At 50.5% G+C, this 12,448-nt stretch overlaps 1 protein-coding gene across 2 annotated transcripts; it reads left to right on the forward strand.

Moving 5' to 3' along the window:
* Window positions 1-714: 714 nt before the first annotated feature.
* Window positions 715-10,532, forward strand: Gbgt1 (globoside alpha-1,3-N-acetylgalactosaminyltransferase 1 (FORS blood group)). 2 transcript variants are annotated; one of them, XM_041674779.1, is made up of 7 exons: window positions 715-911; window positions 1,673-1,860; window positions 2,382-2,444; window positions 6,497-6,547; window positions 6,632-6,667; window positions 7,365-7,499; window positions 9,284-10,532. In XM_041674779.1, exons 2-7 carry the CDS (start codon window positions 1,790-1,792, stop codon window positions 9,966-9,968), a joined length of 1,041 nt encoding a protein of 346 aa, XP_041530713.1. In that variant the 5' UTR covers window positions 715-911; window positions 1,673-1,789; the 3' UTR covers window positions 9,969-10,532. The 2 variants fall into 2 exon arrangements, with proteins under 2 accessions (XP_041530713.1, XP_041530714.1); XM_041674780.1 differs by lacking the exon at window positions 715-911 and adding an exon at window positions 935-1,045.
* The last annotated feature ends 1,916 nt before the right edge of the window (window positions 10,533-12,448 follow it).

Here is a 12,448-nt window from a genome sequence, read left to right on the forward strand (position 1 = left end):
ACCATTCCTAACCTTACCCATTGAACTATTGGACTGTCACCTCGCTGCTCACTTAAGTGCTCTGAGCTGGAGGGTTGCGGCACAGAGCCAGCGCTACAAGCTGCTTTACGATCCTGAGCAAATCCATAATCTCGTTTGAATCTGTTCTTCCTGCACATGGTTTCTCCCTTTCTGTCCTCTCTCCTAGCAGAGTCCTCTGCATCCATCGTGTTTGGCCGATACTTGTTCAGACATGTTAGTGGGTCCCTCCTGGGATCCTGCGGAGGACAAGGGCGGCCTTTCCTGGAACCGCTAGGTAGAAGAAGGAAGCATGGCCACACGACTGGACTGAGGACGAGACAGGGCCTCTGGGAGAGTCTGAGAGCCGCGGTCAGGTTCAGTGCTCCTGGTTCTCCTTTTCCTTGACTACCTGGAAGGAAGTTTCTCTCTAAAATCGTTTCTCACATCTCTGCGTACACGCCGCCCTGTGTACCAGGACCTGCGATCCCTGCCTATGAGCAGGACGGGATTTAGAAGGCTAGAGAAGACACCGAGTGGTTTAAGCGTTCCTCTAACAGGAAGTGTAGGGCTGAGGCCTGTGGGCGGGGCTCGAGTGTGGCTCACCAGGCCGAAGGAGGGTGGGGGGCGTGAGTGGGTGGGTCTCGGCTTTGCTCCGCCCGAGAGACCAGCTTTGCCCGGCTCCACCCCTTGTAGGATAGCAGTGAGCTCCGGGGAGCCGCACAGTTTCTGTTTTCCGGGTTGGGACGTATTCCTTTCTCCGTCCTAACGCCGGTCAGCCCAAAGGGAGTGATTCTGTACCTCCAGGGACAGTCTCACTGAGCTCTACTCTGCCCCACCCGGTCCTCGCACCGCATCCACCGCAGCGGCCGAGGAGGAGATCCGGGAGCCAGTCCAAGTGGGCCAAAGTGCAGGTGCGCAGCGCAGGCTCAGCCTCCTGGGATTGAATCCGCCTTGGACCGGCAGGGTTTGCTCCAGGACTTAGGTCTGCGAAGCAGTTCTGTCCAGTTTGAGCCTGAGGCTAGTGTGGCGGGAAGTGGAGAGCTTGGTAGGGAAACTAATGTCACAGAGGGCAAGAGAGGGAACGGGTTTGTAGGAAAAACAGAACGCCCGGAACCCTAGCCCCCTAGGACCCGAGACCTGGGAACTTTCTCCAATTTCCGGTCCACCACAGTCCGCTAACCCTTTGGCGGTGGAGAAACACCAGGCACCAGATCTATGAATGGAATGCAGAAGTGCTTTTTGCTGTATCCTACAGAACCCAGGCCTCGCCTCTCCCTGGTGACCAGGAATTGTTTTGTTTGTAAGAGACAGGGTTTCTCTGTCTTTGGAGCCTGCCCTGGAACTCGCCCTGTAGACCGGGCTGGCCTGGAACTCACAGAGATCCGCCTGCCTCTGCCTCCTGAGTTTTGGGATTAAAAGCGTGCGCCACCACTGCCCAGTGGCTGGGAATTGTTTTAGGAAAAATTCCAAGAACTAAAGTCACCGAGGATGCTGTCCCAATCTGATCCTTGGTGGTCCTTTTACTTTTGCTGATGATGAGTCAGCCTACGGACAGACAGACCACTCACTGCCTGGAGGAGACATCCTAGCTGCCCCTGAGTACTGAGACATGGTTCCTTAGTGAACCCGAGGTCAGCTGATGGAGGAATCTAATTGGAGCCTTTCTTTACAGGAGTTGAGAACTCAAGAGCGGCAGGTTCCGAGCCTGACAGACCTGGGAGGGAAGTGCCTGATTGGCCAAAGTCTTTGGGGTCGCTAAAGGTGCCTGGCTTCTGTACAGCACCCAGTGATGGCCCGCCAAAGACTGGCCCTGGGCCTGGCATTCTGCCTGGTTGCTAGCACAAGTCTCTGGCTCCTGTGGTGAGTTCCGGTTTGGAGTCTACTCCCTCCCTCTGCATGTCACCCCTAAACCTTGAATACTCATACAGTTTTCCAGGTCCCATCAACCTTTCGAGAGTCAGAATCCTCCAGCCCCAGTCAGACTACCTAGTATTGGCTTCTGTGTTTTGCCTTGATTTGACTTCCTAGTCTTCCTTTAACTTGCCACGTTTTCTGCCTAGACTGTCCTTCAAATGATGTTGATAAGGAACCCTGGTCATGCTCCTAAAGTCACCCCTGTTGGTCTTGTGGGGTGCTACTGGCACTGCATGTCTCCTATTTGTGCGTGGGACCTGGTGTCAAGGACATGAGCCATGAGTGAATAGCCATACGAACAAACAGCTACACACTAGGCCCTGTGGCGGATGCAGGTGTCCTCTGCTGCCAACACAGAGTGACAGGGCTTCCTCCCAACCGCACCACTGGAGGCCTTTGCTCCTGATAAAGTGCACCAAGTCAGCCCCTGAGGCAGAGCATCATTGACGGGTACTTTTTCTTTCTAGGGGATTTGCCAGGGACTGGCTGCTGGTCTCCTATGTGCCTTTTTACCTCCCCTGCCGAGACTCGTAAGTATGGGGCTAGAGGATTTGGGGGCAGTGTGAGCTGAGTGTATTTGGAGAAACAGGAAAGCTTTTAGGATGACATTGTCTGAGATTTCAGCCTTCAAGCCTCCTTCTGCCCTCAGTGCTTGCACAGCTGTGGGTCTTGCTTCTTACCTGCAGTGCCTGTTAGGTGGGATGGTAGAGATGCCTCTCCTGGATGCTGCGTGTGAGTAGCCTCGTGTCCTAGTGCATAGAAGGTGGTCAGAAACAGCCCTGTTAGGAAGGAACCTCTTGCTTCATTAGTGTGGATGCAGGAAACCTAGTACCATTGGCTAAAGCCTTCCATACACGGTGAACATATTTGACAGCTAAAAGTGAAAAGATGGACCTCGTGAACTTTTGTGTTTTATAGCAGCTAAAGAAGACCAGGCTGGCCTTGAACTCAAAGATCCACCTGCCTCTGCCTCCTGAGTGCTGGGATTAAAGATGTGTGCCACCACCTGGCATAACACATTTTATCAAAAACACAATATAGTTGTAGTATTTTAGTCCTTATTCAGATGTTTATAACAGGATGCCACAGTTCTGGCCCAGAGTCAAGGAGCTACATGTGCTGAATTTGTTGGTGACTATCTTACTGGCAAGGTCCCAGGGCAGCACAGGGTGAGAGGCAGAATGTATCTCTGTGTATATTTTTTTGGTCTCTTTGTCTTAATCCCTACCTGTTCTCGAACTCTCTAAGTCAACCATGCTAACCTTAAATTTACAGAGATCTGGCCTCCTGAGTGCTTGGGTTAAAGGTATGTATTACCAAACCTGGCTTTTATTATTAAAATTATATTTATTATTTATTTTTGGTCTGGTTTGGTTTTTGAGATAGGGTTTCTCTGTGTAGTCCTAGCTGTCTTGGAACCCACTCTGTAGACCATCCTGGCCTCAAACTCACAAGAGACCCACCTGCCTCTGCCTCCTGAGTGCTGGGATTAAAGGAATGTGCCACCACTGCCCAGCTATTATTATTTTTAATGTGTATGGGTGCTCTGCCTACATGTATATTTATGCACCATGTACTTGGTGCCCTCAGAGGCCAGAAAAGTGTGTCAGATCCCCTGAGGCTGGAGTTGCAGGTGGTTGTGAACCACCGTGTATCTATTGTATATACTGGGACCTGAACCCAGGTCCTCCTAAGAACAGCCCTCTCTCCAGTTCCTATACAGGGTCTTATGTAGCTAGAGTGTCTGGCTTAGTCACTGTTTTGTTGCTAGGAAGAGACACCATAACCAAGGCAACCTTGAAAGAAAGTATGAAATGGGGGGCTTGTTTACAATTTCGTGAGTTAGTCCATTATCATCATGGTGGGGAGCTTGGCAGAGCGCAAGTAGACATCTACATACTGATCTGCAGAAAGAGAGACTGGGCCTGGTGTGGGGTTTTGGAACCCCAAGCCCACCCCCACTGACATACTTCCTCCAACAAGGCCACACTTACATGACCCCAAGAGGGACCGTTCTTACTCAAACCACCACAGTGTTCTACTTATTAGGCTTCTATTTATTCCTGTAATGAGACATCATGACCAACTGTGGTGGTGGCGCACACCTTTAATCCCAGCACTCGGGAGGTAGAGGCAGGCGGATCTCTGTGAGTTCGAGGCCAGTCTGGTCTACAAAGCAAGTTCCAGGACAGTCAGAGCTGTCACATAGAGAAATCCTGTCTTTAAAAAAAAAAAATGAAAAACAAAACATCATGACCAAAATCAGCTTGGGGAGGAAAGGGTTTGTTGGCTTACATGTCCCCATCATAGTCCATCAGGAAAGGAAAGGCAGGAACTTGGAGTTAGAAATTGATACATAGGGGCTGGAGAGATGGCTCAGAGGTTAAGAGCATTGCCTGCTCTTCCAAAGGTCCTGAGTTCAATTCCCAGGATGGCTCACAACCATCTATAGTGGGGTCTAGTGCCTTCTGCTGGCCTGCAGGCATACACACAGACAGAATATTGTATACATAATAAATAAATAAATAAGTAAATACTTAAAAAAAAAAGAAATTGATACAGAGGCCATGGAGGAACCTGTTTACTGGCTTGTTCTTCAGGGCTTGCTCAGCCTGCTTGCTTGCTTTTTCTTCTTTCTTTCTTTCTTTCTTTCTTAATTTCTATTTCTTTTTTTCTTTTCTTTTCATTCTTTTTGTTGTTGTTGTTTTTGAGACAAGCTTTCTCTGTGTAGCCCTGGCTGTCCTGGAACTCGCTCTGTAGACCAGGCTGACCTTCAATTTAGAGATCCACCTGACTCTGCCTCCTGAGTGCTGGATTTAAAGGCATGCACCACCACTGCTCAGCCTGTTTTCTTAGACCATCCACAACCATCTGCCCAGTGATAAATCAGTCATTAATTAGGAAAAAGCCCCCATAGACTTACCTACAGACCAATCTGATCGAGGTATTCTCTCAACTGAAGTTCCCTGTTCCAAGATGACCCAGGTTGTGTCAAGTTAACTAAAAACCTAAGCACATTGGCCCTGAACTCTGTGCGTGTGAGGATGACTTTGAGCTCCTCATTTCCTTGCCTTCAGTCACTCCTGACTGCCGAGATCACAGGCCTGTGCTTCCTTGCCAGGTTCGTCTTTCCTTTCATTTTTATTGCCTTTAGATGCTTAAAACTATGAAGTTCTTTTTTGATGCGTGTGTGCAAGGCTCAAGGCCAACCCTTGGCCTGTGTGGAAGACAGGCTGTCTTCCCCTGAGCTGCACTCCCAGTTTCTGCTTCTGTGTTCTTGTGTGTCATTCCCCAGTGGAGCTAGAGCATGTCTGGACTTGTGGGGAAAATGAAATCACTGTCAGGCTGCACAGAATGCTGGGTCCTGGTGTGGCATCCTCTTCCTGATTCTGATCGCCTCCTCGGAACCCCAGTATTTTCTGAACAGGGACACAGTAAACAGGGTTTAGAGAGTGGGCAGTTAAAGAGTAGAGGCAGATCATGAAGGGTCAGATACTATGCAGGTTCCTTCAAGAGTGTTGCGAGAATCTTTCTGGACGAAGCACTCTGACACGAGCGAGAGTGCCTCCAGGGGACCAAAGCCAGCACCACTCCTGAGAGGTTTCCGTCCAAGAGCCGGTTTTATACTCTAAAACTGTAAGCCAGGGCGGGCAAGCAAGCGAGATTTTGCGGAAGCATCAGTGGCAATCAGCAGGTGGTTAAGGGCAATGACTCATTGTTCTGGTTATTTCTCCAGGTCATCCTGTTTCATTCAGGTAGCTATCCAGGTAGCGAGTGAGGTCACGCTGGGCAAACAGGCAGTACAAACAGTGCTTTAAGTAAATGCCTACATCCATAAATCTGTATCGAATAATTGGTCTTACCAGATTCATAGAGGCAGGGACAGGGCAGGCCCACGGGTAGCCACTGTTTGCTGGACCTGATTTTAGACTGACAAAGAAAACATCCTTGCCGGGCAGTGGTGGCGCATGCCTTTAATCCCAGTACTCGGGAGGCAGAGGTAGGAGGATCTTTGTGAGTCCAAGGCCAGCCTAGTCTACAGAGTGAGTTCCAGGACAGGTTCTAAAACTACAGAGAAACCTGTCTTGAAAAAAAAGGAAAGGAAGGAAGGAAGGAAGGAAGGAAGGAAGGAGAAAGAGAAAGAGTAAGCTAGTTCTTGGCTTCTTGGCACAGGTAATAGTGATGGTTGTGCAACGTTGCCAATGAGCTGTGCACTTGTGAATGATTGACGTAGGACCCGTGAGAGGCTCAGTCAGTAAAGCACTTTCCTTGCAAGTTCAGTCTCCAGAGCCTTTGAAAACAGTGGGTATGATGGTGTGGACTCCCTTACAGTCCCCATGCCGAGGAGGTGGAGCCAGGTAGATCGCCAGGGCAGCTGCTAGCCAGCCTAACCTATTAGGCAGTTTCCAAGCCTGCAAGAGACCTTGTCTCAAGGAAAAGGCAAGGGAACCCTCCCTCAAGCCCACATGCATCATCTCAGGTGTTTTCCTTCTCCCCAAGTGCCTCTCTTTCTCTTAACCTTCATGTTTAAGCGTGTATTAAAATGTCCTGAACGAATGCCACTCTCTGTCTTTGTCACCAGCAACATGAAACTGCAGTTCAGGCAGGAGAAGTTGTTCCAGCCCGTGACACAGTAAGTCTACCGTTTCTCCCTAGATTCTGGCCCCAGGAGCGGGGACTGCCTTCCCTTCCTCACACTGACCCTTCCTGGTTACAGGTTCCAGTACCCTCAGCCTAAGCTGCTAGAACACAGGTAGGTGTCAGGGAATGGCCTGGTAGCGGCAGGGAGGGGAGCCAGAGAGAGCCAACGAGGCCAGAGGATGGTGGCGGTACCGATAGTAAAGGGGACCTGGGCGCCAGAGCATCAGGGAGCTGAGCTCCTCCTGCCACGCAATGACTGTGTGACCCTAGGCAGTTGGCTGTCTGCTCTGAGCTTTACCTTTTGCGGAGATCACAATATTACCTACTTTATAGGAGGTTGGAGCAGTAGACAGGGGTACTGTGGCATATGCTTGGATACTGGCTTGTCCCCATTGGCTTATTCTGTCACCTTATGGGCACCCCCTGGTCTGCGGTGGGAGTGCTCTAAAATAATGGTTCTCAACCTTCCTATCGCTGAGACCCTTTACTACAGTTCCTTGTGTTGTGGTGATCTCCAACTGTAAAATTATTTTGTTGCTACTTCATAATTGTAATTTTGCTACTGTTAAGGATTGTAATATAAATATCCGATATGAAGCCCCCAACCCCAAAGGGGTCACAATTCACGGTTGAGAACCGCTGCTTTAGACACAGTGTCTATGCCAACTCCTAGACTTCCCAGCCCTAGTAGGAGGTAACTGTTATTATCCCACTTTCGCATGGGGAAACTGAGGCCCAGTAACTGGGCCAAGAGCTACCCAGGCTTCTGAACAGGGAGGCTTCCGTGGCCTGAGCCTCCCCCATGCCAGACCCACAGAGCTACTGACGCTTACCCCCTGGCTGGCACCCATCATCTCCGAGGGAACCTTCAACCAAGAGCTTCTGCAGAATATGTACCAGCCGTTGAACCTGACCATCGGAGTCACCGTATTCGCCGTGGGGAAGTGAGTAGTGGGCTAGGCAGGGGTGGGGCTGGGTCTCCTTGAGCCACTGGGGTTTGTGGTCTAGAGAAGTCAGTGTGGCCGAGTGCTAGGCAGTGATATGGAGGAGCTTTCTTTCTTTCTTTTTTTTTTTTTCAAGACAGGGTTTCTCTGTAGCTTTGGAGCCTGTCCTGGAACTCGCTCTTGTAGACCAGGTTGGTCTCGAACTTACAAAGATCCACCTGCCTCTGACTCCCGAGTGCTGGGATTAAAGGCCCGGCGTGGAGGAGCTTTCTGATGTAGGGCCTCACCTGCCATGGAGAGGGAGGCGTGAGAAGCCTGGGTGAGGAATAGTGGAGTATGGGAAGGAGACTTTGTCCTCCCTGTCTCTCCTGGTCCCTACCTTGCCTTCCCTTTAAGTCCACCCGCCCTAGGACTTAAAGTACTGGCCAGATGACAAGTGGACCTCAGAGGTCAGGTGACCCCTAAAGATGGAGCCATGTCATCCATTGTGCTATATGTCCCCCACCTTCCCTGGATTCTTTTTTTTTTAATATTTATTTATTATGTATACAATATTCTGTCAGTGTGTATGCCTGCAGGCCAGAAGACCCCATTACAGATAGTTTTGAGCCACCATGTGGTTGCCGGGAATTGAACTCAGGACCCTTGGAAGAGCAGGCAATGCTCTTAACCTCTGAGCCATCTCTCCAGCCCCCTTTTTTTGGTTTTTTGAGACAGGTTTCTCAGGTTTCTGTGGTTTTGGAGCCTGTCCTGGAACTAGCTCTTGTAGCCCAGGCTGGTCTCGAACTCACAGAGATCCCCCTGCCTCTGCCTCCCAAGTGCTGGGATTAAAGGCGTGCATCACCACCGCCCGGCCTTCCCTGGATTCTGTCCCATTTGCTTCTCAGTGACTGTCATCCTCCTGGTGCTCAGTATTTGTGCATGTAAAATGGTCATGTTTCTGAGCAGATTGTTAATGCTAAGATCAAAGATCACGGGAATACCTAACAGAGCAGTTTGGGTTTAGTAAATGCCCTTGTCTCTAAGCCCGATGACCTAGGTTTGATCCCCAGAACCCATTCATGGCGGAAGGAGAGAACTGATTCCTGAAAGTTGTTCTCCAACCTCCAGAGGCACACCATGGCATGCATGCATGCACAAAACAAATTAATTTTTTAAAATTTTACAGAAGACACTGGGGAGGACAACTCAGTTGGTAAAGGGCTTTTCATGCAAACACTACCTATGTTCTATTCCCAAAACCTACATAAGAAAGCCAGACCCCACAGCGCATGCCTATAGTCCCAGCTCCGGGGATACAGATAGGAACATCACTGAGGCTTGCTGCCTGGCCAGCCTTGCCAGATTGCTGAGGTCCAGATTCATTAAGACCCTGTCTCAGAAAAATAAGGTGGCAAGCAACTGAGGAAGATGTTCGACCTCTGGTACACATGGGTGCATAAGCACACACACACATACAGATGGTTAAGGATCTATCTCAAATGGGTGTCATCCACTGAGTATTCCTGATTAGAAACACTTGGGCCAGCAGTCTCTCCCAGTATAGATTTTAAAATTTGTGGAGACTTTAATAATTACAAATCTTAATCTAAAACTCTGAAGCAGGGCTTTTCGATGAGGGGTATTCAGCTTTGACAAGGACTGTGGGAGTTTGACAGATGAGGACACCAAGGTACAACCTGAATGACTCCTTGAGGTGGAGGACTAGAATCTAGACTCCAGCACGTACTGGGGACCCGGACAGCATCACTATCATCCCCAGTTGACAGAACTGTCATTCCTAGGTACACCTACTTCATTCGACCCTTCCTGGAGTCAGCTGAAGAGTTCTTTATGCGTGGGTACCAAGTACACTACTACCTCTTCACCCACGACCCTGCAGCCGTTCCCAGAGTCCTCCTGGGCCCTGGGCGCCTCCTCAGCATCGTCCCCATCCAGGGTCACTCCCGGTGGGAGGAGATCTCCATGCGCCGGATGGAGACCATCAGCAAACACATTGCCGAGAGGGCTCACAAAGAAGTGGATTACCTCTTCTGTCTCGATGTGGATATGGTCTTCCGTAACCCATGGGGCCCCGAGACTTTGGGGGATCTAGTGGCTGCCATTCACCCAGGCTATTTCGCTGTACCTCGCCAGCAGTTCCCTTATGAACGCAGGCAAGTTTCCGCTGCCTTTGTGGCAGACAGTGAGGGGGACTTCTATTATGGTGGGGCAGTCTTTGGGGGACGAGTGGCCCAGGTGTATGAGTTTACCAGGGGCTGTCACATGGCCATCCTGGCGGACAAAGCCAATGGCATAATGGCAGCCTGGCAGGAGGAGAGCCACCTGAACCGCCGTTTCATCTGGCACAAGCCATCCACAGTGCTGTCTCCAGAGTACCTCTGGGATGATAGGAAGCCCCAGCCCCCGAGCCTGAAGCTGATCCGATTCTCTACAGTGAAAAAGGATACCAACTGGCTCAGGAGCTGACAGTGGAGCTGAGACCCACCCAAAGCCCAGCCCTGCCCACCTCAGTCTACTGGAGGAGTTCAACCAGGAAGATGACTGGAGAGGAAGTGTAAACTGTGAGGGGCTGTGCACCCACAGTCATACATTGTTCCGATACCAGTGGTTGGACAAGAGGGAGTCAGGGCCTGGCAGGCCTCACAACTACCCAAGGCATGGATGTGTCTTTCCAGGACTGGCCCTGGCATCCAGCCCTATTCGAAGTGCCTGGTGGCCTGCTTCTGCCCTCACTTAGTACATGCTGCTTTTGAGTTGTGTCTTGGGGATCAAACAGGGGCCGTGCACGCTGAAGGGAAGTGCTCCTCCCCCGAGCCCCGGCCTGCTGCCTTCAATCTGCACTGTGATATCCTCGTCCTGAGTACCATGCTGTTCCCCCAGCCACGTGTGTTCTTCACTCCGGGTCCCAGAGCTAGCTCTGAAGCAGAGCAGACTTAGGTTCCTTCTGGTCACCTGTATCCCATGAGGTAGCTCACTCTCAGGGACTAGATGTCTGTCTGTGGTAGCTTCCAATAAAGATGGTGTGATCTAGGTCCTGATCAGGGTTTTACCTGCACAGTGGACTATTTTGCCAGTCAGAATAGTTCTGGTGGACACAAGTGGACTGAATTTCAAACAGTTCGTGTCGGGAGAGGGTGGGTTAATGGTTATTCCAGGAGACTGAGCCCAAGCTGGCTGCTTCCACACACCTTGTTCATCCCAGTCCTGGGAGCCTGGGCGAGGTGAGGTCCTGTGGACAGATGTGCCATACCTAGAGAGCAGCAGTGCTTATCAGCTTCATTGTCCCTTCAGTCCCTGCACATATAGGAGGTGTGCTTGTGGTCCCCTCTGTATCCATGACCACTATGCCTGTGGGAGGCCACCGGTGTGTATGGGGCTTCAGGATGGTGGGATGAATAGGCCAGGTTCAGAGGGTGTTAACAGCCTGGGCCCAGAGGGCCCTCAGAGGCCCATAGAGGCTAGGCAGAGATGCAATTAGGCACTGGTTGAGAGCTTGGTTACCTAATGCGCACTTCCCTAGGCAGCAGTATCCTCTCCATGGTAGGAAGCAACATGGTGGGTTGGGGTACACTCCAAAGTCATGGAAGCACCCTGTAACCCACCCATCCCCTGCAAAGCTGAAGGCCATCTTGGGCCTGTCTCTCTCTCTCTCTCTCTCTTTCTTTCTTTCGAGTTTATTATTTATTATGCATACAATTTTCAGCTTGCATATCTGCCTGCAGCCCAGCAGAGGGTACCATATTTCATTATGGATGGTTGTGAGCCATCATGTGGTTGCTGGGAATTAAACTCAGGACCTCTGGAAGAGCAGCCTGTGCTCTTAACCGCTGAGCCACCTCTCCAGCCCCCTTGAGCCTGTTTTTTTTATACTTTGTTATTGATTTGCCAAGCAGAAGAACCCCTAGGGCTTCTAGACAGTGAACCTGTAATAGACCCTCGCCTCTATCTTTGGAGGTGAGCATCTGCCTGAGGCTGTCAGGCATCGGAGTAGTCCTGAAGCAGAGCTGTGGGAAGAGGGCAGGCTCTACCTTCAAGGAATTGCTCTTTGAAGCAGGGGGTTTTGAACATGGAAGCTAGAGAAGGCCTCTGAATGACTGAGGCCTGAGGTGGGATTAGCCAGCAGGGGAGGAGATGGTACCTGATCTCTTTCAGCCAACTGAGACCTTCAAGCGATTCCTATTCAGGGCATGGTCCCAGACACTAGGTAAGAGACTGAACCCAACTTGTAGAAGCAAACCACCATCCATGTTGCTTTCTGGAAGAGGCAAAGGGTTGGGGTGGGAGATGATCCAGATAGGAGCCTGGCCCACCGTCTCTGAAGGTGTCCAGGGGCAATCCCAGCAAGGAGCCCTAGACCTTTTTATAGAAGAATCAGATTTGAGGTTTGTGGAGTGATAAGCACACAGTTCCAGGACAGACTGAGGTTCTGTGGGCCAGAAAGTTTAAAATCACACAGCATCCTCTTCAAGAAAGGTGAGCGGGCCAAGCAGTGGTGGTACGTGCCTTTAATGTCAACATTTGGGAGGCAGAGGCAGGTGGATCTCTGTGAGTTCAAGGCTAGCCTGGTCTAACTAGGGCTACACAGAGAAACTGTTTCAAAACAACAAAAGAAAGGTGAGAAGCTTGATGATTCAAGGTTAGTAAAGTTCTTGCCAAGTAAGCACAAGGACCTGAGTTCAATACCCTCAATCCATTTATCTTAGTCAGGGTTACTATTGCTGTGATGAAACACAATGGCCAGATAAGTTGGGAAGGAAAGGGTTTATTTGGCTTACACTCCTATACTCCTCATCATTGAAGGAAGTCAGAACAGGAACTCAAGCAGGGCAGGACCCTGGAGGCAGGAGCTGATGCAGGGGCCATGGACGGATGCTGCTTACTTGGCTATGGTGGTTTAAAATCAAATGGCCCCCCTGCCGGGCGGTGGTAACACACACCTTTAATCC

Source organism: Microtus oregoni, unplaced genomic scaffold (genome assembly GCF_018167655.1).
Source record: "Microtus oregoni isolate MIOR12 unplaced genomic scaffold, Mior012 000025F_ref0000491, whole genome shotgun sequence".
In the NCBI taxonomy this organism is placed as follows: domain Eukaryota; kingdom Metazoa; phylum Chordata; class Mammalia; order Rodentia; family Cricetidae; genus Microtus; species Microtus oregoni.